Consider the following 25641-nt stretch of genomic DNA (forward strand, 5'->3'; position numbering starts at 1 on the left):
TGGGCCTCTGGCTCTGGACCCAGATGGCCTCGGTCCTGCTGGGCCTCCGGCTCTGGCTCAGGGCGGCCTCGGTCCTGCTGGGCCTCTGGCTCTGGACCCAGATGGCCTCGGTCCTGCTGGGCCTCCAGCTCTGGATCTGGTTGGCCTCGGTCCTGCTGGGCCTCTGGCTCTGGATCTGGTCGGCCTCGGTCCTGCTGGGCCTCTGGCTCTGGCTCAGGGCGGCCTCGGTCCTGCTGGGCCTCTGGCTCTGGACCTGGATGGTCTCAGGCTCGCTGGGCCTCTGGCTGTGGCCTGGGGTGGACTTGGTTTTTCTGGGGCTGTGGCTCAGGCTTAGCTCTTCCCTCTTGTCCCTGGAGTCTGAGGACTGTGTCCTTAGTGGTGAGGAGTCAGAGAATGTTACAACAGTGGTCGAAGTGCTCCCGTATTCCTGGCAGACAGTGGACGTCTCCGTTTCTGAGGTGGACGTGGTCCTGACTGGAAAGGATATGTCAAGCGTAGCTGTCAGGCCGCCTTCCCCAGACAGTGGCAAGAAAGGGAGACTTCTAGGCCTCACCCTTGCCTATGTTCCAGAGCCCTTGCATGGCCAAGGGGAAGGCCCGCCAGCTCACGGCAGCCCAGCCTTCCTGGCACCCTGAGCCCTGCAGGCGGGTCAGGGCCGAAAGATTAGGGGGAGATACGAAGGACCTCACTCGCCCAGCGCTGGCCTCCACTCTGCCGCCTGCCTCTTGCCCTGTGTGTTCCAGCCACAACCAACAGCCTGCAGGGCCCTGGCCCCCTGCCTGCAGCAGTTCCCCCTGCTCTACCCTGTTCACACTTGGCTACCCCTCTTCCCCTGGGTCCTGGAAGCCCTTCCTGACCCCCCAAAGGGAGCTAAGTGCACCCAGAGCCCTCGGGACTCCCCTCCATGGTATGGCTGCACTGTGCTGGTTATCTGTTTACCTGTGGGCCTTCTTCCCTTCAGGACCAAGAGCTCCCTGGGGCAACGACTGTGCCATACATGCCTGTAACCAGTGTCCAGCACAGGCCTGGCCCTAGGATGCTCAACGTGTTTGCTGAATGGCAGGAAGGGGGCTGGCCGCTGCTACTCCCGTCCCTCCCTGGACTGCCCATGGCTGCCTCTGGGACCCAGGGCAGCATTCTTGGGTTTTTTACTTTTGTCCCCTCCACACTGGCACCTTTCAGAATTGAGGGTAAAAGGCCCCTGGACATGCACAGGCTTCGTGGGCTTATTTCAGGGAGAGGCCAAGGGGGCAGAGAGAAGAGAGACAGGCCTGAGCGGGGAATGAGGGTGGAGCAGGCAGCAGCTGTGAGGCGCCCCGCGGTGAGAGCCGGCCTCCCAGGCTGTGTGCTGGGCATCCCTGAGGGCTCCCTGTGCCCCCCCGCAAAGCTGGGATGAGTCCTCCCACTCCACACTCGCACAGCTGTGACAGCAGAGCCCAAATTCACACCCAGGCCTGGGAGCCCCTGACCCCTGACCTTTGCCCTCCCTGCTGCGTTGGCTCACTCAGGTCTGGCAGGAGCAGGGGGACTTACAGCCCAAGATGGAGCCTGAAGAGGTCTGGCTGATGTAGCCGTCGGTCAAGGACCTCTCCTTGCTGGGGGCCGGCTCCAGCTTCTGGGGCAAGAGACAGGCTGCATGATCACAGGCTGCACGGTCACAGTGGCCGCAGCTCTGTAAGTCCAGCCGCTTAGAGCTCCTCAAGGGTTGCAGGTTAGGGTTGGATGGGGACATGGAGAGGTTGACTGGACAGGAAGGGGCGTGGCCAGGTTAGACAGGTGTGGCCACGTGAGAAAAGCAGTGTCAAGAGGCTCTTGGGCCTCATCTCCCTATCTGCAAGATGCAAATTAGTTCAACTGTGGGACAGGCTTCTGTAAACTGTGAAGTGCTGTGTCCAGGGAATGGCTAGTGAGAAACTGAGGACCTTCTCCATGTTTCATGTCCCTGCACATCTGGGAGGGAACTCCCCTGCCATTACCATTTTCCGGACCAGGAAACGCCTAAGCAGCCTGCCCTGGGCACTCGGCTAAGACGCAGAGAAGCAGGGCTGGAATCCAAGTCAGGGGGACTCTGCGGCCAGGCTCTCAGCTGCCAGTCGCACTTGCAGGCCGCGGGAAATGTGCGGCAGTGAGATGCGGGAGCGGACGGGGCTGCGGAACACCCAGCAGGGACCCCACGATGACTTCAGGGCACACACAGACCCAAGTTCTGTAGTTTTGTATCCTAATGTGAGCTAGAAAAATGTAGAGCTTGCCTTTCCCGTTTCCGGCAAGGGATGCTGGCACTCCGGGTACCTGGATGGTTAAAGTCTCCCTTGAACACAGTTTACTTGCTGTCCATCAGCAGTCGAGTGGATAAATAAGTGGCGGGATATTCGCAGGACGGCACTGCCTCCAGCCGTGAGAAGGAGCAGTCAACTTGGCTGCATCTCACAAACTTGGACGCTCGGTGAAAGGAGCCAGAGGCAAAGGGGCCTGCGCCGCGTTTGTCCTCTGTTGCGGACAGGCATGCTCGTCTGCGGCGTTAGGAATCAGGACAGCCTTGTGGGGTGTGCGGGGCTGAGGGAGGGGCCTGGAAGGGGGCACGAGGGGCTTCTGGGGAACTGGGAATGTGTTCTTTCTTGATCTGGAGAATGGTGCCATGGGGGTGTTCAGTTTGTGAAAATCCATCAGACAGTTCGCTTATGAGTCATGTACTTTTCTATATGTTCTATTCAGTGAAAAGTTTTTAGAAATGAATTTAAGAGTTAAGAAAATTCTGGTACAAGTGGGCAGTGCACACAGCGGAATTTAGGAAGGTGAGTGTGGACAACGTGTGGGAAGCCTCTCTCTGTGAGGGGCCCACATCCTCACGCACCCTCTTTCAGGTGTACCCCTTACTGGTACCTTCTCTGTCTCACAGCGAGATGTATGTCCCCAGCCCAAGTCACACATCTGAGTGCTGGCAGAGCCAGGCCCAGAAGCCAGCCTCTAGCCGGCATGCACCCCTCAGCCCTGACCTGGGGTGCATTCCACCTTGGACCTCAAGGACCTCCGGCCCCGGCGTACAGCCCACTTACCTCCTTCTCCCCGGGGGCCTTGGCTTCTTCCTCTGGGCCTTCTGGCTGTGCCTGCAGGGACTGGTGAGTGGCCTCCAGCTCGTTGGAGGTCTCGAACAAAGGCTGCTCCAGCTTCCACGAAAGCTGCAGGGCCCGGGCCCTCTGGCGCTCTAGTTCCCGCTCCTTGAGCCGCCTGACAAGCCGTGACCCCAGAGCGCTGGGTAGGCCTCCCTGACTCACCCCACCATCCCCAGGACTGGATAGCGGCCTGAGAAGGCGATTAGGGCCAGAGGTGCCTTGAGCCCCAACCGTCCCCCAACTCTGGGCCCGCGGGCCCTCCTGGAGAAACTTACCCCACGATATCCTGAGGGGTGCCGGCCTGCAGGCTGTGCTCCACCACCCGCTCCAGCTGCAGCCTGGCCAGGTGGGCCACCTGGCTGTTAAGCAGCTCCTCCACTGACAGGCCGGGGAAGAGGTTGGCCATCAGTGGCAGCAGCTGTCAGGAAAGAGGGTGACCAGAGTCAGGTGTGGGCCAGGACAGGGGGCAGATGGTGTGGTGCTGCCCTGGCAGAGGAAGGGTTTACAGATTGTTGTTTTTTAAAGGGCTGGACCTTTTTGCCCCAGAACCATCAGGACATCTTGAGAAAGGAACTGTTCGGTGAGGGAGTGCTGGTGGTGAGCCTGACCCGTGGCTCTGGAGCCAGCCAGATAAGGGTGTGACCTCGGAGCTCCATGACCTGGGCCAAGGGAACTGACTTCTCTGAGCCTTACCCTCTTCCCTCTATGAATTGTGGGGTGATGATAATGTTACCTGTCCCGTAGGTACTGAAGAGGGTTAAATGGAGTGACGTAAGCTGAACTGGTTAGAACAGTGCCTGGCACATAGTAAATGCTCCAGCATTAGCAGCTCTTATTACTGCTACGAAACCAGGTTTCTTTTAGGGACAGGGAGTATCTTTAGGTGGCCAGAGGTACTAACTCTGGAGCCCACCCTCCTGGCCCAGCAGGCACACACCTTCGGTTGTTTGGGGTCAAGGAGCAGGACAGTGGCAACATCCTGGCGGGCCCCAAAAGTGTTCTGCGTGAGCTGCCGGCTCCTGGTGCGGTACAGGTAGTACTGGGGCTTCTGGGGGTTGTGCTGGATGGCCATTGAGAAGTGGTTCTCTGTCTTCTGGAACTGCCTGCAGGACACAGCAGGCCACAGGGTGCTCTGAGCTGGGCCACCTGGAGGATATGGAGGCTCCTGGACCCCAGTGGGGAGTTTGGGGAAAATCAGGCTGGTCTCTGCTCCCTGCCACCACGCCCCTCTTGATGGACCCAACACTTAAACATTAGTGTAAGATCCCAACATAAGTGGACATTTTTATGATCCTGGAGTAGGAAAGGCCTTTCTGAGATGTCATAAACCCAGCAGCTAAAAATGAAGAAATTAATTTGACTATGGTTAAATGCCATTATTGAGTAGCAAAAACACCACAAAAGAAAGCAGTAAATAGTGAATAATATTTTGCCATAGAAGGCAGATGATAAGCTAATTTTCCAGCCTACAAAGAACATTTATAACCAAAAACAAATTTTTTTTAAATGAACAATTTAAGAGCAAATGGGCAAACAATTTGTGCAGGCCATAATGGCCAATAAACACACGAAAGATGCTGTCCTGTGCTCACAATTTAAACATGCAAAGTCAATCCACTGCAAGAGAGCCTTTTTTTGCCTACCCGAATAGCAAAGTTGAAAAATAGTCTTAATACCCTGGGCTAGGGAGGTTTGGGGAAACCAAGACTTTCCTTTACTGGGGGAAGTTTATATTGGTTCATTGTTTTTGGAGAACAATTGGGTATTATCTTTTAAAATGTTAAATTTTCACACTTTTTAACCCAACAATTTAACTTCCAGCAATCTAACTACAGAATTACTAGTATGAACGCATGAAAACATGTCTTGGGTCTCATTGCTGCATTATTTATAATAAAAAACTGAAAACAGCCCAAATGCTCATCAGCATACTATCGTCTAAAGAAATTAATTGTGGTACCTCCACAGAATGGAATACTTTGCAAGCAATAAAAGAGAATGAGGTCGTCCTATATGTAATTGCCATGGGAAGTAAAAAACCAAGTCAAAAATCAGCTTAGTGGACTTCCCTGGTGGCGCAGTGGTTAAGAATCCGCCTGCTAAGGCAGGGGACACAGGTTCGAGCGCTGGTCTGGTAAGATCCCACATGCTGCAGAGCAACTAAGCCCATGCACCACAACTACTGAGCCCATGTGCCGCAACTACTGAAACCCACGCGCCTAGAGCCTGTGCTCCACAACAAGAGAAGCCACCGCAGTGAGAAGCCGGTGCACCGCAACAAAGAGTAGCCCCACTCGCCGCAACTAGAGAAAGCCCGCGTTTAGCAACAAAGACCCAACGCAGCCAAAAATAAATAAACTTACTTTTAAAAAAATCAGCTTAGCATGATCTCACTTTTGTAAAATGATAACAATTGTTAACATATGCATAGAAATCTATCTAGAGGACTCTACCAAACTTACAGGGGAAGAGGGAGGCGTTGGGACATAGATATTAGAAGGAACTTTCATGTTCTAAGTTACATGTTACTGAATACTTAAGTTTTTTTAATAAAAATTGCAATTACCATAACAATATTCACATAAAAAATGAAAGATTTTTACAGAAAACTTGAAAAATAAAATAGATATTTAGGAGACAACTGGGAGAGCAGAGGCATCTCGACCCCAGGATCCCAGCCGACCGGCTTCACTCCAGACTCTTCTGGCCCCTCCCGCGGCCTGGTCCGCCCCGCCCACAGCCCCCGCCCCACCCACAGTCTGCGCGCACCTTCTCCTCTGCTCGCAGAAGCCCAACTTCTCCTGCAGTAGGTCCATGCGCAAGTGGGCGCCCTCGTCCTTCGGACTCAGCGCCAGCGCCTGCTGGTAGTCCGCCTCAGCAAAGGTCAGGTTGCCCAGTTGGAAGAAGCAATCTGGAGACCGGGGGCCGGGGGCGGGGGCTGAGTGAGCCCCGCAAACCCACGGCCCAGGAGCCCCAGCCCAGCTGGCTCCACCCCCAGGGGGTGGGGCCTGCAACGGGGGGTGACACCCGCGGTGATGACACCAGCGGGCGGTCGCGGGCACCTGCAGAGGTTTTCCGTGCCTCTGGCCACCTTCTTCCAGCTGCCTGATCCCGAGCATTTTGAAGGGCTGTAGCCAGATTGTCTAAGGCAACGTTTCCCAAAGTGTGTCTGTGGGACACTGAGAATCCGCTTTCCCTCCTTCCCTCCTCCCTCCCTCAGGGCCCTCAAGCGCCCAGCCCAGGCCTTGGAGGGGCAAGGGGCTCACACCGGGCTGCCCGGCCCCCACTCACCCCCGCGGTTGATGTAGAGGCCTTTCTCCCGCTGCTCGTCCTTGAGCGCCTTGCTGAGCAGCAGCACGCTCTCCTGGTAGGCGCCCTGCAGGTAGCAGTGCACGGCCAAGTCGTTGTAGGCCAACAGCAGTTGGCGCTGCGCCTGCTGCACCAGGTCCTCCTGGTGCTCGGTCATCATGTCCAACGCCTTCAGGAAGTCCTCCACGGCGGAGTCAAACTCCCGGAGCCGTCGGTACATAATGCCCCTACGAGGGAGGGACATGAGGGCCAAAGTGCGCCACCGACGAGGGGTGTCCCAGAGAGAGGCTGCGGCTCTGGGCCCTCTGACCTGGGGGGAGGGGCTCCCACCGCGCGCACTAAGTTTGGCCCGTGGGGCTCCTGGATTGCTACTTAGATAGCCAGCTAGTCACTGGTAATTTTACTTTTCTTTAAAAATAGCTTCCCTCTTTCTTTTTGGGAGCTGTGTGAGTGCCAGCCTCTATGCTAAGGCCTTTTTGTACACAGGACATTTTACCTCCACTGTTTATATGAGAAAACCCAGGCTCAAGGAAGTGAAATGGCCCAGAATGAGGTGGTGGGTCCTTGTGGGGTGGCCCAGATTCAAACCCAAGCCTCGTCCACTGAGCTGGGCTGAGCCTGCCAGTGTAAACTGCTCAGCAGGCCCGGGGATCCAGGATTCCAGGGTTAACAGGCTGCTGCCTGCCCCTCCTCCAGAGGCAGTAGCAGAGACCACCTCCCATGATCCCTTGACCCCGATGGGGAGTAGGGAAAGATTGTTAGAGGCTAGATGGGGAAACTGAAGCCTGGGGAGGGTCAAGGGCTCTCCTGAGATCACACAGCACATCTGAGGCAAGGCAGGGCCTGGGACCCAAGACCAGCATCTCCCCACTCAGTACCGGAAGAGGAAGAGGCTGGGGTCCAGAGGGTTGTTCTCGATGGCACAGTTGATACACTGCAGCGCATGTTGCAGCTTGCCCTGCACGGCTAGGACGCCGGCTTCTTGGCGTGCCTCTTGGGCCTGGCCCACCAGCACCTTGAGCAGCACCTTGGCCTGTGGGTGCCTGGGATCCAGTAGCAAGGCACTGTGCAGGTCTTGATGGCAGAGGCTGGGCTGTGGGGGACGGGGGGGGCAGGGATGGCATCGGGGTGCAGGCCAAGCTGAACCTGCCCTGTTCAGTGTGGGGAGGCAGACCTCCAGGCCTGTAGGGGCCTTTCTCTGGGCAGGCCAGCACCATGCCACCCATCTTCAGTGGCTCTGCATTGCTTTGTGGGAAAATCCCATCTGAGGCTCCATCCCCACTGGCCCCTTTCTAGATATGACCTCAGGTGAGCCAGGTCCACCGCAGTGGTTTCTGCTGTAGAATGAGGTTACAGATGCCTCCTCCTTGCAGGACTTCTGCAAGGCTCACTTGAGGAGGGGGGAGGGTGTGGTCTCCTGACTGTGACTGTTGTGTCCTCCCTATACTCCCCTGTACACCTTCCCCGATGCCCCTGACCTTTAAGCCCAAGACAACTCTAACAAAGAACAGATTCAGGCCTGGGCATGAGCAGAAAACATCCCTAGGCAAATACCTTCTCTTGGGTGAGCAGGTCTGTCAGTCAGTCAACAAACAGTTTTAGCAAGCACCCCATGTCCTATAGGGTAATTGGTTGGAGGGTGAGTGAGGCAGTGTAGACACCAGGTGTGAGTGGAAGTCGGGAAGGGGAAGATGGCCGAGGCTGGGGCAGGGCTTTGGAATAGATGGACTTGAGTTCAAGGAGAGCACCACTGTGACCTTGGGCAAGTTACCCAGACCATCTGGACCTGTTTCCTCATCTGTGAAAAGAGGGCAGTGGGTTTTGTCTACCTCAAAGGGTTACTGCCAGCCTTAGAGATAAACATGAGTAAAGTGCTTAGAACGTGCTTAGGCATCGCAGGGAGCAGCTGAAATCCCAACCATCAGAAATAATTATCAATAGTTACTAGTCTCGGGACTTCCCTGGTGGCGCAGTGGTTAAGAATCTGTCTCCCAATGCAGGGGACACGGGTTCGAGCCCTGGTCTGTGAAGATCCCACATGCCGTGGAGCAACTAAGCCCATGCGCCACAACTCCTGAGCCTGAGCTCTAGAGCCCAAGAGCCACAACTACTGAAGCCCACGTGCTGCAACTACTGAAGCCTGCCCGCCTAGAGACCGTGCTCCGCAACGAGAGAAGCCACCACAATGAGAAGCCCGCGCACCGCAAGGAAGAGTAGCCCCCTGCTCGCCGCAACTAGAGAAAGCCTGTGAGCAGCAACAAAGACCCAACACAGCCAAAAAATAAATAAATAAATGTATATATATAAATAAAAAGAGCAATAGGAGCGTCTTAAAAAAATAAAAATAATTACTAGTCTCCTACCTTTGAAGGAGACTCTCCCACTGACTCACCTGTGGGACACAGAAACCCAGCCCCCAGCATAGGGAGGTTCATGGTTGCAACACCCCCAGGACACTCCGCCCAATCCAGCCCATCCCATTTACCCCATCCTGAGGTTCCCCCCACCCCACCCCCAAGCACCCAGGCCAGGCTGGAACACCAGGCATTGTTCTGGATGCCTCCGTTTCCCTCATGTTCACTGCGCCCCCCTGCCACCAAGTCAGTCTCGGGTCCTGCTTCCAAAGGTCTGTGAACTTGCCCCCTCCTTGCCACCCTCATGGCCATCCTCCTCGAGCCCCACTCCTATCCAGATGGATGGTACCCAGGCTTCCGGCCTCCAGGCTTGCCCCTCCCCCCAGCCCACATGCCCCCTGGCAGCCAGAAGGCTCTTTCTAAGGCCCACTGCCCCAGGGAGCAGCCTTTTGAGGCTCCTTCTGCCCCCCAGGAAGAAGTCAGAGTCCTCTGGGTTCACAATACCCTGCCCATCGCTCTCTCATCCCTGCAGTCCCTCCTCCCTTGTGACCCCAAGTCTCATATCTAAGGGAAGCCTGGGTGCCCCTGATGGTGCTTCACACAATTGGGAAGTCATCCTTTGTGTAATTATCCGCTTGGGGACGTCTCCCCTGGGCTGTGAGTTCCGTGAAGGCAGGGATGGCAAAGGCCTCTCACCTTGTGGTTTCCGGGGGCTTGCATAGGCCTGGCACAGAGCCAGGGCTGAGTGAGGATGGAACAACTACCCGACTGGGCCAGTGCCAGTTGGGGCCTCTGCCTGGGGAGGACAGGGCCCCCACCACAGCTTCGGGGCTGGCCGACAGCCCAGCCGCCTCCTGTCATCGCGGCGTCCAGACAAGGAGGAGGTCCACCCCCCTGCCCTGCCCCCCCGCTCTACCTGCTGGAAGAAGTTGTAGAGCCTGGCCCGGAGGATGTAGACATCGGCATTGGCGGTGCCACACTCCACCTCCTTGGTGACGAATGAGAGGCATTCACGATGCCGTTTGAGGGCCAGGAGACAGGCCATGCTGAGGGCGGAGGGCAAAGGTGCTCTGTCTGCCGGGTGAGAGGGACAGGTAGGGGACGCCAGGGAGGCAAAGGCCAGCAAGGACAGCCAGGGTGCTCACCATCGATAACGGAAGCAGAATTTCTCAGGCTGGAGCTCAGAGGCTTGAGAGAAGACGTTCAGGGCATCCAGAAAGGCGCATTGCTCGAAAAGGCACTGGCCCTGAGGACACAGAGAGCAGTCACTTCTGCTTGTGACCCCGGCCTAGCAGCACCCATGAGTTGAGGGATGGCCAGCATTGGGGTGGAATGACAAGGGACAGGGACAGAGCCCTTTAGATCTGGGAGAGACTTTAAGAGATAGAGACACAGATGGAGAGAGATCCAGAGCTGGGGAGACAGCAAGAGACAGAAATACACAGTTGATGACAGAGAGACAGCAATACACACAAAGGAACAAGGAAAAATAGAGAAAATCTGGGAGGTGGACCAGAACAGCAGATCTAACAGTAACAGGCTCCCACCTGCACAAGGGCTCCAGGTGCCAAGCCCTGTATTAAGAACTCGAACTCAGGGAATTCCCTGGTGGTCCAGTGGTTAGGACTCGGCACTTTCACTGCCGAGGATGTGGGTCGGGGAACGAAGATCCCGCCAGCTGCCCAGATGCAGCCAAAAAAAAAAAAAAAAAAAAACCCGAAAAACAAAAAACCTGAACTTATCTCACTGGGACCAGCTAACATTCCCCTTTTAGATGAAAGAACTGAGGCTCAGAGAGGTGACGTGACCTTTCCAAAGTCACACAGAAAGAGGACTGGACTCAGGACCCCAACATTCTGGTTTTAAGAATGTTTCTTTTTCAGAATTGAATAATTATTGACATTAAAAACAAAGGCATTAAATTTGTCAAAATGGAAAAAAAAACCAGGACTTTGTTGGGATTTTATGGTTTAATACCATCTTTGTTTTGCATTGCAAATGGGGGGCACTCTTACCTTTTTAGTGCTTAGAGCCTGTGGACTCTAGGCCTGTGCTGCCCCATACAATAGCCACCTGCTTCCCATGGCTATATAATTTCAAATCAATTCAAATTAAATACAATGTCAAAATTAGTTCCTCAGTCACACTCGCCACACTTCAACGTCTCAACAGTTCCACGTGGCTAGTGGCTACCAGATCGGACAGTGATCATCGTCACTACTGCAGAAAGTTCTACTGGACAAAACTGCAAAACTGTACCCAGCCCTGGTGGTAAACCAACATGGCAGGCGGGAGAGCTCATTAGCGGGGCAGCAGATGGGGACACAGACACAGGGACACGAAGGTCCCTAGGGAGTCAGGGCTGGTCTCAGGAACAAGGAAAGCCCCCCAGAGCTGGAGGAAGAGTCAGCAGGCCAGGGTGTGAGGTGGGGCCTTGTGGGCCTGGGGCAGCCCCAGGCACCTTCAGGTAAAGCACCAAGGTGAGCCGCTCCAGGAAGTCCGTGTTCTCTGGCTGGGAGGAGTAGGCCTTTCGAAGGTTCTGGGCGGCCGAGGAAAAGTCGCAGAGCTGGATGTAGGCCTCGGCTCTCAAGGCATAGAATTCTACCTGTGGGAGAGGGGACCCAGGCTGCCGTTCCCCTCCCCACAATCCGCCCTGAGGCTTGACACTCAGCTACCACAAGGACTTGGTGGCCCTGAGAGAAGAGGCCAGGCAGGTGTGACAGCGAGGGGTGAGTGTGGGGCCAGCAACTGCCTGTGCCCACCCAGGCCGTCCCCCTCACCAGCTGGGAGTCCAGGTGGAGGCCACGGGAGAAGAACAGCACGGCCACCTCCCAGTCTTCTTGCTCCAAGCACTGATGGCCTCGATGGTAGCTGCAGGGGGAGGGGGCACAGGTGGAGGGGCTGGCCCTGACTTGGGACCAGTCCAGGGCATACAGCTGGGGCTTCAGGAACGGGTTGGGAGGAGGGGGACTTGGGTAGGGAGACAAGAGGGGTAGACAGAGACCCAGGGAAAGGAGGCTGACATTCTTGGAGCTCATCCGGGCCAGCAGCCTTTTATCTGCTGAGGTGGAAGAGCCCTATTATACAGTTGAGCTCGCTGAAGCTCAGGGAGGGAGAGTAACTGGCCCAAGGCTGCAGAGCATGTCAGTGGCCATGCAGGGTAGGAACCTGGGATCCCATGGCAAGGTAATCACTCACTACTCCCTGACTTTGAGGGGCACCGTTAACCCTGCAGCCTTTGGTTTTATATCATCAAAGTTCCGGAACACCTGGCTGGTCCCGAAGATGTGCTGTAGGGTCCCCTTTGGCACTGGAATCACCCATGGCTTTGGGATGTGCTGTGAGGGAGCCTGATCAAGCCCCAGAGCATTCTGGAACCAAGAGACAGCAAGCTGGAGCAGGCCTCCAGAGACAGCCCCCACTCCGCTTACACGCTCTCCTCAGGTATTTTACAGGATGGAGGAGGGGTGGAAATGAGGCCCGGTAAGAAGCACGATCTGGGGTCTGGTGGCACTCCCACCCCTATTCCCCTAACCTCTCTCCAGTCCTGCCTCTGTCACCTATGGTCAAGGTCTCACGCTCACACTGGCCTCTGCCCTCCTCCTGGTCCCCCTCAGCTCCTACCTCCAGCTACTGACACCCAAAACTCTGCAGCTCAGGCCCTGCCCCAAGCCACAGGCCCTGGGGGTCCAGCAGCTTCTTGCATATCCTGTGGGACCCTCACACTCAGCAGGCCAAACTGAGCACCTCACCTGACTTCTGCCCCAGGTTTTCCCACAGCGGTGAGTCCACCTTCTCTGCCAACCACCCAAGCCAAAGATCTATATCCCATCAGTCCTTAAATCCTGTCTATCCCACTTCCTAAAGATCTCTTAGATCCCTCCTCTTCTCTCATCCTCTCATCTTGGCCAATGCCATCTCTGGCTATATGCCAGCTCCGGCCACCCCTCTGACCTCCCCACCAGCCACAGCTCCTAAGACCTCTGCTCTCTGCACAAGCAGCCTGGGACTTTATTGAATCGCACAATTGATCTTGCCTCTCCCGTACTTAAAACCTTTCTTGTGAACCCATACGTGGTCTCTTCTCCCCCGACCCTCTGCCTTTGCCTTAGCCTTCTCCCGCACCTCTCTGGACTCTGTCATGAGGCCCCTTCCAGGAGGACCTCCGGGCCTGGGCGGGCTCCCTCGCGGCCCTCACTTGCCTCCCGGCACCCACCCCTGACGTTGCTAGGCATCATCTCCAGGACGCCCACAGGCTCCGCCCCTCTAGCCACGCCCCCGGAATTCAAGGACTCCACTCCCTGGAATCCAATTTCAAACAGAGCCGGAAGGAGGTTAGCAAGTTTTTATCAGCTAGGGAGGCCGAGGTCTACAGCGGGAAAAGACTTGCCGGGTTTCGAAAGCGAGGCAGGGCCACAGCGGGGGCCAGAATACGGCTCCCTCCTCCCAATCCGGAGGTCAAACAAGGACTCCGCGAGCCCCACGACAAACCCCTAGGACTCGGTGGCGCGGCCCCGGGCAACTCGCGGGGGCGCCCGGCCCCGCCACTTCCGCCCCTCAGAAACATGGCGGCCGCGTGGCCCGCCCCGGATTGGACGCTAATGGCCGCCCCTGGATAGGTGGCGGCCGCGATTGGCCGAGGGCTGGATGACGTCAGGGGGCGGGGTCTGGGTCACGAATTGGGGCCGCATGGGGCTGTTTGGCCTCTCGCGCGCAGGGCTGTGGTTGAGTTGGGCCATGAGTCGGTGCGTTTTGGAACCCTGGCCCCCGGGGAAGCGGTGGCTTAGTAGAGTGAGGGACGGCAGCGTAGGGTAGCCATTGTCTCTTGGGCAAAGCCCCCCCGCCCCACTTCCCTGTCATAGTTTTATCAGAAATGGGTCCGATGCTCGGATGGGCTCCAAACTTCCAGGAGTTCCGCTCCTGCACTGGGGTGCCCTGCCCGTCCACCCCGGGGGCGCCCGTTTCCACTCGGCCTTCTGGAGTCGCCGGGGTTTCTTGGGCTCCTCTTCGTACCCCGAATCCACTCTGGCCCAGTTTTCCGTTTACCTTCCTCTGCTTTGGGTCCCGGAGGGCGCTGTGAGAAGGCGGATGGGGAGAGTTGTCGGGCCTTAGTTTCCCCGGTGTCGCCCGCAGGTGGCCGGCCTGGGGAACCCTGGACTGCCCGGCACGCGGCACAGCGTGGGCATGGCGGTGCTGGGGCAGCTGGTGCGGCGGCTACGTGTGGCGGAGAGCTGGGCGCGCGACCGGCGCTGTGCCGCCGACCTCGCCATGGCCTCGCTCGGGGATGCCCAGCTGGCCCTTCTCCGGCCATGGCGGCTCATGAACGTCAACGGGCGCAGCGTGGCCTGGGCCAGTAAGTTGAGGGCCCCAGGGGTGGGCCGCCCGGGAGGGCGCAGGGGCCAGCGAGGGGATTCTGGGCTGCGGCAGATCAGTTCACCTGGATCTCCAGGTGCCTGTTGAGCTCCAATTGCTGCCTGGCCTTGGGTGATTGTGAGAGCCTCAGTTTCTTCATACATGAAGTGGGGTTAATTGCGGCCCCTCCTCATGGGAGCCTTGAGTCGGGACAACCCCCCTGGGCAGATCAGCGGTAACCGGGGCCACCGTTTCCCTGTGCAAGCGGAGCTGTTTGGACTGACTGCTGAGGAGGTCTGCCTGGTGCACGATGAGCTCCACAAGCCGCTGGGGAAACTGGCTCTGAAGTTGGGAGGAAGTGCCAGGTGAGGCCCTGAGCTGGTCAGGGTGGGGATAGGGAAGCTGGCCTCCCAGCTGGAGTGGGATAGGGGTGCCGACCCCAGTCTCGGCAGGGGATGGGGTGAAGGGTGCTGACCCAAGGAAGCACTAACTGCTCCTCTCGTATCCCTTGAAGGGGCCACAGTGGAGTCCGTTCCTGTATTAGCTGCCTCGACTCTAACATGAGTTCTGCACTGGGTCGGGTGGGCCGGCGCAGGGCCCCCGACACTCCTCATCAAAGCTCCCTGGGCCCCTCTGGCTCGCCCACAGGCAATGCCACGGCTGCGGGTGGGCATCGGGCGCCCGACACACCCAGACACAGTGCAGGGCTACGTGCTGAGCTACTTCGCCCCTGCTGAGCAGGAGCTGCTGCCTCCATTGCTGAGCGCCACCGACCTGCTCCTGGACCACATCCGTGAGCGAAGCCAGAGGCCTTCGTCCAGCCCCTGACACCAGTGGACTTGGCTGCTTGCCTGACTGTCGTGCCCACACACCCAGCCACGTCCACAGAGGTGCCACGCCAACCTGTGGTATCTGTTTTTTATATAACTCTTCTCTGGGCTGCCCCAGGCTGCCTGTGGACGGAAGCGGGAACTGTGGCCGGAACAGGCCATTTGGGGGATAGGAGGTTGGTCTTCTCTCTGTGTCCTACTTAGAAAGTAGGGAAACTTTAGGAAGACTAAACTTTTTGAACCTTTTTGGAGAACCGGAGGTATGGATCTGTAAGAATAAAGATGCCAGCTTGGAAGCTGAGGCCTACTCGGGGGATTCCTGTGGTCCTGGGCCACAGGACCCAGCAAGCCCCCCTCCCAGGGGATGTGTGGGCATGTCTTAGCCCACTGAGGGCTTGCCACACCTTTCTTCAGTCCATTTTACAGATGAGGAAATGGAAGCTTAGAGGTCCAGCCACCTCCCCAGGGCCACACAGCTGCAGCACGGCAGAGCCGTGATCTGCACCCAGGGCTGGCTGCCATCCTGCCTCTGGCACCCTCACCTCAGGGCTGCTGTGTGCCCATAAGTTTCCCACACGGGTGGTATGTGAGAGCAGCCTGAGGTCCTCAGGGTTGGGTGGGATGTGGATCCGTCGAGGCACCAGGCCCAGGTCCCCTAGCTGGTAGGGTGTGATGCTGGACAGCTGCTGCAGCAGAGGCGCTGTCTTGAGTGGCTGGGTGCTGTACCGCCTGTGGGGAGAGGGCTGGTGTCATCACCTCCATTTCATAGATGAGGAAGCTGAGATTCAGACAGGCTCTGGTGAGCCAGGTTTCGGGCCCAGGCTCAGCTGAGGACAGCCCTTGGACAAGTCCCATAGCTCCTTCCTCTGAGGTCACACAGGGTCACTCACCGCTCCTTTGGTGGGCCACAGGACTGGCTCTCCCGGCGGGGGGCCACAGCCATCTGGGGACTCAGGACCACGGCCGAGCTGAGCATGACCAGCAGGTGCTTCAGCATCTCCTTGCACTGCAGCCGGAAGTCATCGAAGTCACCATCCTCCTTGTCGGGCTGCATCTGCCGGTAGGGGTGCGGGCGGGCCCACGAGGTCAGGCCCTTCATGGCCCCAGCACCCACCTCTGGGAAACTCCAACCGCAGTGCCTGTTTCCTCAGTGTTCCCTGGCTGTGGTGGGATACCCATTCTCCAAATGGGAAGACTGAGACCCGAGGCCTTCCAGGGCCTCAAGAGGACTCCATCCAGCTCCTTTGAGACCTTGAAGGGGTCTTTGAAGTGCAGAATCAGAAAAGGACAGACTTGCCAGGAATCTCACAGGGAATAGGCGGGGCGCCTGGCCTGGCCACCTCCGATGGCCCAGTTATCATCTCCGATGGCCCAGTTATCTTCAAGCAGTTTCTGTCCTTGGCTCCATCTCCCGCCCCCCACTTTCACCCACTTCCTGTTCACCTGCACAATGTCCTGTAGGAAGGCGGTGGCCTGGGCCAGGGCTGTCTCCAGGCTCGCCCGAACCTTCTGCTCTTCGGCCAGCTCCTGCTGTAGCCGCTGCCCCTCGGTCTGCTGACGCTCCAGCTGCAGGTTCAACTGTTCTCTCTGGCTCCTGGGCCCGGGACCAGGACAAGTCAGCCTCCTCCCCATTCTAGGGTGAGGGGCCCTCGGCCAGCCCCGGGCCTCAGCCTGTTTGACAGATGAAGCCTCAGGGCCCCTCTAGAGAGGGGGAGTCGCTGGCCCATGTCACGTGGCCACAAAGGGAGGGGTTCCCACCTGCTCCCGCCGCCTGCCCTTGTGCGGGCCGCACCTCAGTGCTTGGTTGTCCTTCTGCAGCTGCGTGAGGCTCTGCTCCAGCTGGCTCAGCAGGAGACGCAGCTGCTTGGCCTCTGCCGTGCCCTGCTGCAGCTCGCGGCACTTCTCCGTCAGCATGAGGATGATCTGCAGTGTGGGCAGGTGGCCGTGCCCTGGGCCCACCACGGGCCCTCAGCCAGCCCCGCTCCCCCGGAGAGGCCCGCCGAGGCCCTGGGAGCCCAGCACCCTCTCTAGATAGCAGCTGGGTCCCCGGGGTTGGGTTCGACTTCAACCAGTTATGGGGGCTTTAAACCAAATACAAACCAGAGATGGGGCCAGAGCCCACACAAGAAGGGCCCGATCGCCTCACAGCTGCCTCCCTCGAGATTTGGCCCCTGGGGTCCACCCCTGAGGGGCTGTATTTGCCCTGAGGACAGGGCCCCTAGGGTTCCTTCCTGCTCTCAGTGCCAACCACCCCATGATGCAGGCCTGGAGGGCACACCTTCTGGTGGCCTCTGCTGTGCCTGGCCATGACCTTCTGGGAGTTCTCCAGCAGCTCCAGCTGTCTGCACAGGTTGTCCTGGTCGCCCCTGAGCTGCTCGTTCTCCTGCAGCAGCTGCATGCCTTGGCGGGATATCTTGGCCAGCTGCAGGGTCATGGTGTTGTTCTCCATGATGGCCCGCTTGGTCGTGTCCCCCATCTGGCTCGTGGCCACCTTGCGGAACTCAGTGGCCACCAGGTTCACGCGCTGGATGATCTCCTTCTTCAATCTAACGGGAGGGGCGGGAGTTAGGGAGTCGGAGAGAGTGGGTACAGGCACCTCCTGCCTACGTGGGGGTCCCCAGAGCGCCTAGATCTCTACATTCTCTCCCCCAGGAGGGGACAGGGCCACAGGCAGGAGGCTTTTTACTGTAGACCCTTTGTACCATTTTGAACTTGATCAATGTAAATATTATTAATTATTAAATAAGTAGAAGTTAAGTCACAAAAGGTGGCAAAAGGAAGTCCAGGGATTCTTCCACACTGGTGTGAGAACTGGGAACCGTTTCTTCCCTCCACCGTAAATCAGCCAGGGTTGTGAGCAGCAGCAGGTCGGGGCGTCAAGGAGCTAGTGCAGCCCCCCAGTTAGCAGCCGGGGCTGTCAGAGGTCTGCGGCCCGGGCTGTGCTTGGCCCCGGTAAGGCCCGGCACCGGCCTGCCCACCTGTCCGCGTCCAGCACCGACTTCTTCTCCAGAGTGTACACGTAGTCCTTGTGTTCGTTCTCCTGCTTCCGCAGCTGGTCCTCCAGCAACATGAACTTCTCCATGACCTCCTCTTTCTGCAGCCGGAACTCCTCCAGGGCTGCCAGCTTCCCCCCTGCCCCACCGCAGGGCACAGGCCTGGTGAGGGGCCGCCTCGGGAGGGCAGGGTCCCAGGGGTCTTGAGCAATGATGCCCCTAAACTTGACGATCCAGTAGGGCCAGTCCCCTGTCCCCACACATGCCACGCATGGTCCTGCCCACCTTTATGGCTTAGTCTGGAATGCTCTTCTCCACTAGTCTTATAAAGCCTGGGGTTCAAGGAGCCTCCCTTGACACCCTCCTCTATTCCCATCTCATGAAAGTGACAGTGACAACAGTCACTGAATTTGAACACCTTCTCTGGATCAGGCACTCATGCTGTCATTGAAACTCACAACCACCCTTGCCAGCTGGGTGACCCTGGGCAAGACACACCCCCTTGAAGTGCTTCCTCACCTACAAAGTGGCCGGTGGTGAAGGGATTTCCTGCCTCAGGATTGCTTGGACAGTTACCATGGAGGATACACGTGGGAAGCAGCACGTAGCTGTTGTTACTCAAGGTAGACGTATTATCCCCATTTCCCAGGTGAGAAAACAGGGTCAGAGAGAAGTGCTAGCCCAAGGTCACAAAGATAGTCCGTGGGAGAGCTAGGGTTAGAGACCAAAGAAGCAGAGCCTTGGATTCCCCACCCCCGTGGCGTGTGCCCCCAGGCTCGCCGGCCAGTGCCCCTCACCAAGGATGATGTTCTCAGTGGTGAGCTGGTCCTTGGTCTCCTGGAACTCGTGGCGCACCTGGGCTAGCTGTGCCTCGAAGGCGTCCTTCTCCATCTCCTTGGCCAGCTGCAGGCTTTGGAGCTGCTCGTTGAGGTTGGTGATCTCATCCACCCGCTGGTTAAGCGTGCGCCTGAGGTAGGCCACGATCTCCTTCTTGTTGTTGGCCAGCTGCTCAAACTCCTGGCGAAACAGCTTCTCCTGCACAGCCAGCTCATCCCACTTCTGCTGGTACCTGAGGCAGGTGCGGGGCAGAGGTCCAGGGAGCTGGACAAGCCAGGCCTCCATGCAGCTAGGCTGCTCCCTGGACCCTCCCATATCAGGGCATTTGAGGTTCCAGCCTCATCTCCCACTGTGCCCCCTGATCAACGCTTGTGACCAAGCCAATGCCTGTGCTCAGCACTTTACGTTCATTACATCACTAGAATGTAAGGTCTGTGAGGGCGGAGCCCCTGTCTGTTACATTCACAGCTGTGTCCCCAACACCGAGGACAGTGCCTGGTACGCAGTAGGTACTCTGTGTTTGTTGAATCCACAACAACCTGTAAGGAAGTAAGTACTATGATGATTATACCCATTTCACAGGTGAAGAAACTGAGGCGCAGAGGGATGAAGCACCTCTGAGTTAGTAAAGGGCAAAACCAGAACTTGAACCCAAGTCAGTCTGACCCCAAAGTCGAGGCTCTCAACCATGATGCTTGCTGCTGGCTCTGCGCCCTCCTTAATACTTCCGGACTTTGCGATCCCAAGCCTTTGCACCTGTGATCTTCCTTATCCTCCTCCATTGAGTGAACCCCTGTGTTGTTGCCTCAGTGGAGTCTTCTTGGCCCTTAGCAGCATTTGTGGCCCTTTCTTTGGTGCCCTCCTGTAGGTTGACCCTTGTCCCACTGGGAAGTCAAGAACTGACCTCCTCCATCTCTGTATTTTGGTGGCCTGGCAAATAATAAGTACGCAATAGACATCTCCCAAATACATTCCATCTGGTGTCTCAGCTTGAGGGAAGCTTGTGCATTTTTAAGAGTATCACGTAAACAATTTTTTGGTTTCCAAAGGAATAATTGATAGAAGTTATTTGGAAAGATGTTTTACTTCACAATTGACTCAACCAGCATCTTTTTTTTTTTTAAGCCGCACTGCGCGGCTTGCAGGATCTTAGTTCCCTGACCAGGGATTGAGCACACGCCCTCGGCAGTGAACGTGCCGAGTCCTAACCACTGGACTGCCAGGGAATTCCCACAACCAACATCTTTTGTATGGCTACTGCACACAGGGCAGTGCAGGGTACAAAGCTGAATGACCTGATCTGTGGAGCAAGGAGGCAGCCTGGTGTGGTGAAGTCAGGGGCCAGGGTTCACATCCTGGAGCCTCTTCTTTGGGGTGCCTTCCTCTCCCTGAGCCTCAGTCTCCCCACCTCTATAATGGGGATGACATGAGGGCCTCTCTCATGGGACCATTTTAAGGACGCGGTGAGCGCCAGCACAGGAGGGTCTCAACATCAGCTGTGAGTACCTGCAACATCACCTGGGGAAGACCCTCTGCCTACTTGTCACCAAAGGGGTGTGTCTTTTAAGGGTCACCCTGAGACTGGGCTAGTGCATCATAACTGAGAGGAAACCAGTGTAAAAATAAGAAAAGTGGGCAAGTGAACGTGTCTCAGAAGAGTTAGAGAATCCCCCCTGCACCCACCACCACCCATGTCTCACAACCCTCCTCATTTACATTTGGGGAAACTGAGGCCCAGCATGGACAAGTGGGCTTAGCAGCTGGGGAAGCCGGTGGGGCCCACAGATCAGGGAATCATGGCACAGGCTGGGGGGAGGGGGCAGGCAGAAGGAGGGACACGTGGTCACGTGCCTGCCAGGGGGCTGCCATTTCCAATTCATCCCACTGATTGAACTCTGCCACCCTATAAAATGCATGGTCCCACTGGGCAGCAGTGAGACACGAGGGAGTGGTGCTTGCCTGGGGTGGGCTCGCTCTGAGACCCCGGAACTCTGGGGGCTGAGATGGAGCGGGAAAATCCATTTTGCCTCAAAGTGTTACCCAGGAGGAAACTGAGCCTGGGGTAGGATGGGGTCTGGACATCCCATGGGAGTCCAGGACATAGGTCTAGGACCCCCTGGCTGAGCCTGCACAGCGGCCAGCTCTGACCTAGCAGGACCACCCTACCCGCCCACCCACCGGGCCAGCCTGTCCTCCAGGTCGCGGATCTGGATGTGGTAGAACTCCCGGATCTCCTCGCCTATGGGCATTTCCATGGGCTTGTTGGCCAGGCTGGGATCCTTCTTCCCACCCTTCTTCTTCTTGACCTCGGGTTCCTTGGCCCCCTTGCCTGCCTTCTTTTTGGGAGCCATGGCTGGGTGGCAACCACTACTCCAGGGCCCCTTTAAGAGGCCAGGTGGTTGCTAAGGAAGTTGGTCCCATACATAGCAACAAGCTGAGGCTGTGAGGCAAGGCTTAAAGGGACCTTCCCTCCTCCTGGCGAGGCTGGGCTTCAGAGACCAGCCTCCTGCTCCGAGGCCAACGGCGTCACAGGGGCCCTAGGCCTGGGTGTCCCAGGCCATGGCATCTCAGAGATCAGGACGCCAGGCTCACAGGACGTTCTTTTGTGGAGACCCCTCCTTCCCTCAAGTGGAAATAAGTGACATGGGACTATTAGAGCGAGTCAGGGCCCTAGAAATCACCACCCTGCCCCTTTGTGCCCATTGGGAATGGGAGGGACTTCTGCAGAGCTCCCTCCACCCCCACCTCGCTCCGGGTCAAGAAGCCCCTCCCTCTGAGCCCAGCTTGTTCATTCTTTGGCGATGCAGCTACACAGCAAAATCATTCTCTCAGTTCACCCGAAGCCGGGTGGAGAGGCAGTATGGTAAGAAATGGATGTTTTCTGTCAGAGGCTCCCACGCTGGGGTCCCAAGATGTCCCAGTCCAGAGGCTGGTTCAATTTTCCACAAAGCTCAGGGGACGTGCGCCATCTGCCCCGTGCTGACCCGGGCAAACAAAAGCCTATTCTGTAGCTCTGGTCTGGGGTGGCAGCATCCTGGGTCAGGAGGGCAGTCGGTGACTGTTTGGCAGATGCCCTAGCTGGCAGCCATGTGCCCCAACCAGGCTCTGGCCCCTTCAGGCTACTTCTCCTGGCCCTCATCTCCAGCCAGCCACGCCTGCATGCCTGCTGTGTCCACCCAGCGCTTGTGAGCCGAGGGACTCCCTGGGACAGTGGCCGGGTCCTGTCTATCCCTGTTGTCCCAGGGCTCGGCAAAGGCTCAGCACTTAGCAAGAGATGGCTGCTGCCCCTCCCTAACAGTCGGACGGCTGGACGAGGGGCAGCTCAGTGTTACTTCAGCAACTGGGGTTGGTTTGAGCAGCCAGATCTTGTAAACAGTGGGATCCTTGGGATGGGTGCAGGAAGACGCGGAGGTGGGTGTTTGGCAGTGAGGCAGGCTGCAGCGGTGGCTGGTTAAAGCAGGCTCCGGTTCGGGTACTGTTTCTCACATCCCATGTAAGAGACATCTTACATCTTGGGCCAGTGGCCTGAGCTCACTGAGCTGTAAAATAGGGAGACCACGTTGTGGACTGAAAGTGACCTTGTATGTGAAGTACATGGTGCAGGGATCTGGCCCAGGGATGCAGTAGGCGCTTAGTAAGCGGCAGCTGCTGTTGCCATCAGCGGAGCAGGTGGGTGAAGCTCCAGCCTGCTCTGTGTGTGAGCAGCCTCTGGGATTTCCAACATCCCAGTACCCCCAGCCTGTGGTGGTCTGTCTTTCCCAGAATATCTGTTCCCTGCAGGCTGGGGCAGCCCTGGGAGGGCCGCCACACTTGTGCACGGGCTTCAGCCTTTGCACAGACTCACAACAGTGCAGCGAGTCCTGGGACTGCAGACGGGGTGACACCGAAGCCCCAGAGAGACTGACCTGGCCCAGCGCCCGAGACCTGGGGCCAGCAGGGGGGCTGCCCCTCTAGCCCAAAGCAATGCCCCCAACTCCGGCTGGACACCGCCCTTCCCCCACCTGAGCAGGGCATGGGGGGCCCCAGAGGAGCCCAGCCCAGGCAAAGCTTCTCCATGGTGCCACCCCAGTGCCCTTCCTCGTCACGCCTCTCAGGTTTCTTCCTTCTTTTACCCGAAGCACATCTCAGGAGTTAGCTCTGGGTCCCCAGCCCAGTGGGACAGCATGACCAGCAGCCCCCTCAGGCTGCCTGGAGCCCACAGAAGGCGTCAGCTTTGGGACCTGTACCCCCTCCTCTGTTAGCACCAGAGTCGCCCCTGGGGGTCGCCGGGGCCAGGCTTATAAATGCACTGCACTCACATGGCAAGAGTGACCAGTAGGGCTTCCAGGCCAGCCTTCCAGATGGTGGGGTGGGGAAGGAGATGCTCCAGGTCCAAGGATATCCCTTTCTGGGGCTTGTTTGGAGAGCCTTCCCAAAGCTCCCTATTCTGGGACCCCAGACTCGTCATCTTCCCCTGGGACACTTTCTCATGACTGCTTCTGTGTCCTGCTTGGGAACTGGTGTTGGTGGCCCGGAACTGCTGGAGCTGCCAGACGGCAAAGTCCGGCAGCCGCTCCGGCAGCCAGGTCTTCTGATAGGAGTGGGTACGGCGCACAGCAGACTGCAGCGTCAGCCCAGGGCAGTGGCCCGTGGACTGGGGGCTCTGCCGCCTCTAGGAGGTTCTGCAGAGAGGAAGCCCAGCCCCGAGGGAGACTGCCTGAAGCCTTGCCCACCTCTATGGAGCACACAACATGAGCGATTCATTCATTCAGGGTGTGTGTGTGTGTGTGTGTGTATGTGTGTGTGTGTGATATAATACCACCCACCACTAGTGTAAGCTCACGAGGACCCAGTCTCATTCGTGGCTACATCCCCAGAGCCTAGGGTGAAGGCTGGCACATAGTAGACGCTCAGTAAATATCTATTAACTGAGTAAGACAGCCTGCAGCCTGGGTGGGAGTTTGGAATGGCACAGTAAAGGAGCTCGATGGACCCTCCCCCCTGCAAAACCACAATTTAATTGGTGAAGATTATTTTTTAAGAAAGAAACAAGCATTTAAAGTGTCTGGAGGTAAAAATAAACTTATTTACAAAACAGAAGGAGTCCCAGATGTAGAAAACAAACTTATGGTTACCAAAGGCAAAGGGGGGGAGGGATAAATTAGGAGATTGGGATTAACATATACACACTACGATATATAAAACAGATAAAGAATAGGGACTTACTGTATAGCACAGGGAACTCTACTCAATATTCTGTAATAACCTATATGGGAAAAGAATCTAAAAAAGAATGGGCATACATATATGAATAGCTGATTCACTTTGCTATACACCTGAAACTAACACATTGTAAATAAACTACACTCCAATAAAAAATTTAAAAAATAATAAAGTGTCTGGAAATTGTTCTAAGGGCATACAGTAGATGCAGAAACATTTATGAAAATCTACAAAATCTCTGCAAGAATGAGTCGTGGTATTTGAGCAATGACGTACTTCATTATCAGCTGTGATATATAGTATTACATATAATAATATGATAATATGTAATAATAAAGTATATATACATATTTACTTTTTGCCCTGGATTTCTGGCACAGGGCTCCTAAAACCCTTGAAATTTCCTGAGTGAAAGGAGTGTCTTTTGCTATTCATAACAAGCCCCTTTCCACATACCTGAGTTTATTAGAGGGTTAGAACTTTCAGCAACTACCAACATTTAACATTTAACATTTATTTATTTATTTTGGCTACACTGGCTCTTAGTTGCGGCATGTGAGATCTTCATTGCGGCACGCATGTGGGATCTACTTCCCCGGCCAGGGATTGAACCCAGGCCCCCTGCACTGGGGAGCACAGAGACTTACCCACTGGACCACCAGGGAAGTCCCCAGACAACCCTGTTTAAATCTAGGCTCTGCCATGTACCAACAGGGGAACCTTGGCCAAGTTCCTCTGTCTTTGTGCCTTTGTTTCCCCACGTGTTAGTTGGGTTAATAATGACATCTAACTCCTAGAGTTGTTGAGAAACTTCAGCAAGATACGTATAAAACACTCATGTCTGGCACATAATAAGTGCTCAATATACATTAACTACAATGAGAATTATTATCTATATGATTTTGATTCCATGAAGCACTTTTAAGCCACTGATTCATTGTGTGATTGGGGCTATAAGGCAACACATCCATCCTCTCCAACACCATCCTCTCCTCATGGGTAGCCACTATCCTGACTTGGGTATATTTGTCATTCTCATGCACGTTTTTACACAGTTACATCATAGGTATCCATAAGTATTCTACAGTACTTTTTATGAGGTTTAAAAACCTTACACATTCTGTACGTATTCTGTAACTTGTTCACTCGACATTAAGTTTTTGGGGTTTATTCATGTTGATATATGTAGGTCATGCATTTTGAACTGCCTTAAGAGTAGTCACTGATTGAATACACAACAGTGTATCCATCCTCTAGTTGATGAACATTTGATTGTTTTTTTTTCCAGTGTGTGTGTTTACTCTTTTTCCCCAGACTTGGCTGAGAATCATAATCACACCATCAACACTGACTGAGTGCTTACCGTACTCACTGTAGGACCAGCTCAGCACCGTTCCTCCATGGGCATCACTCACAGGAGGGGACCAAGTCCCTCATCAAGGTCTTGTGGAACGAGGCCCAGGTGGATGTGACCCTGATGCCAAGGTCTGTGCTCCTAGTCACTCCACCATTCTGCCTCCCAGGAACGAATGCCTGGTGTCACCGAGTGGGTGTACAGGCCCCTCAGCAGGGTCTGGCTGAGACCCACAGGCTAGACCTGAAACTCCAGAAAGGCAGAGGGACTGGCTGCAGCTCACAGACTCTCCTGGTT

General features: G+C 56.3%; 3 protein-coding genes across 3 annotated transcripts in view; 1 reads left to right on the forward strand and 2 right to left on the reverse strand.

The window, feature by feature from the left end:
• Positions 1-12202, reverse strand: part of TTC16 (tetratricopeptide repeat domain 16) — a 12775-nt gene extending 573 nt beyond the window's left edge. The window contains 14 exon segments of the mRNA XM_027104787.1: position 1; positions 3-474; positions 1534-1615; positions 3057-3228; positions 3389-3531; positions 4051-4216; positions 5883-6024; positions 6405-6649; positions 7301-7515; positions 9693-9822; positions 9922-10022; positions 11238-11381; positions 11557-11647; positions 11975-12202. The exon segment at position 1 is cut by the window's left edge and continues 573 nt beyond it. Coding sequence (XP_026960588.1) covers position 1; positions 3-474; positions 1534-1615; positions 3057-3228; positions 3389-3531; positions 4051-4216; positions 5883-6024; positions 6405-6649; positions 7301-7515; positions 9693-9821 — 1767 coding nt within the window. The 5' untranslated portion in view covers position 9822; positions 9922-10022; positions 11238-11381; positions 11557-11647; positions 11975-12202.
• On the forward strand, positions 11918-15209 carry PTRH1 (peptidyl-tRNA hydrolase 1 homolog). Its single transcript, XM_027104107.1, has 6 exons — positions 11918-11962; positions 13396-13521; positions 13910-14129; positions 14394-14493; positions 14643-14709; positions 14777-15209. Exons 1-6 carry the CDS (start codon positions 11918-11920, stop codon positions 14954-14956), a joined length of 738 nt encoding a protein of 245 aa, XP_026959908.1. The 3' UTR covers positions 14957-15209.
• On the reverse strand, positions 15155-21139 carry CFAP157 (cilia and flagella associated protein 157). Its single transcript, XM_027104788.1, has 9 exons — positions 20967-21139; positions 18749-19020; positions 17937-18090; positions 17237-17504; positions 16751-16881; positions 16402-16552; positions 15849-16012; positions 15501-15687; positions 15155-15226 (listed from the first exon to the last, which is right to left on the reverse strand). Exons 1-9 carry the CDS (start codon positions 21137-21139, stop codon positions 15155-15157), a joined length of 1572 nt encoding a protein of 523 aa, XP_026960589.1.
• Between the last annotated feature and the right edge of the window lie 4502 nt (positions 21140-25641).

Source organism: Aethalodelphis obliquidens, unplaced genomic scaffold (assembly GCF_003676395.1).
Source record: "Aethalodelphis obliquidens isolate GAN/ISIS:26980383/991018 unplaced genomic scaffold, ASM367639v1 scaffold7, whole genome shotgun sequence".
Taxonomy (NCBI): domain Eukaryota; kingdom Metazoa; phylum Chordata; class Mammalia; order Artiodactyla; family Delphinidae; genus Aethalodelphis; species Aethalodelphis obliquidens.

Bases quoted from the DNA above. Each gene is read 5' to 3' on its own strand.
- PTRH1 (XM_027104107.1), top strand. From the start codon at position 11,918: ATGTCAGTGGCCATGCAGGGTAGGAACCTGGGATCCCATGGCAAG. The intron at 14,130-14,393 runs GTAAGTTGAGGG...TCCCTGTGCAAG, and splicing joins GCGCAGCGTGGCCTGGGCCA to CGGAGCTGTTTGGACTGACT. The intron at 14,494-14,642 runs GTGAGGCCCTGA...TATCCCTTGAAG, and splicing joins AAGTTGGGAGGAAGTGCCAG to GGGCCACAGTGGAGTCCGTT.
- CFAP157 (XM_027104788.1), bottom strand. From the start codon at position 21,139: ATGGCTCCCAAAAAGAAGGCAGGCAAGGGGGCCAAGGAACCCGAGGTC. The intron at 17,505-17,936 runs GTGGGCAGGCCG...CCCTCCCGTTAG, and splicing joins TCGGTGCTGGACGCGGACAG to ATTGAAGAAGGAGATCATCC. The intron at 16,013-16,401 runs GTGAACAGGAAG...CCCTACCGGCAG, and splicing joins TCCTACAGGACATTGTGCAG to ATGCAGCCCGACAAGGAGGA.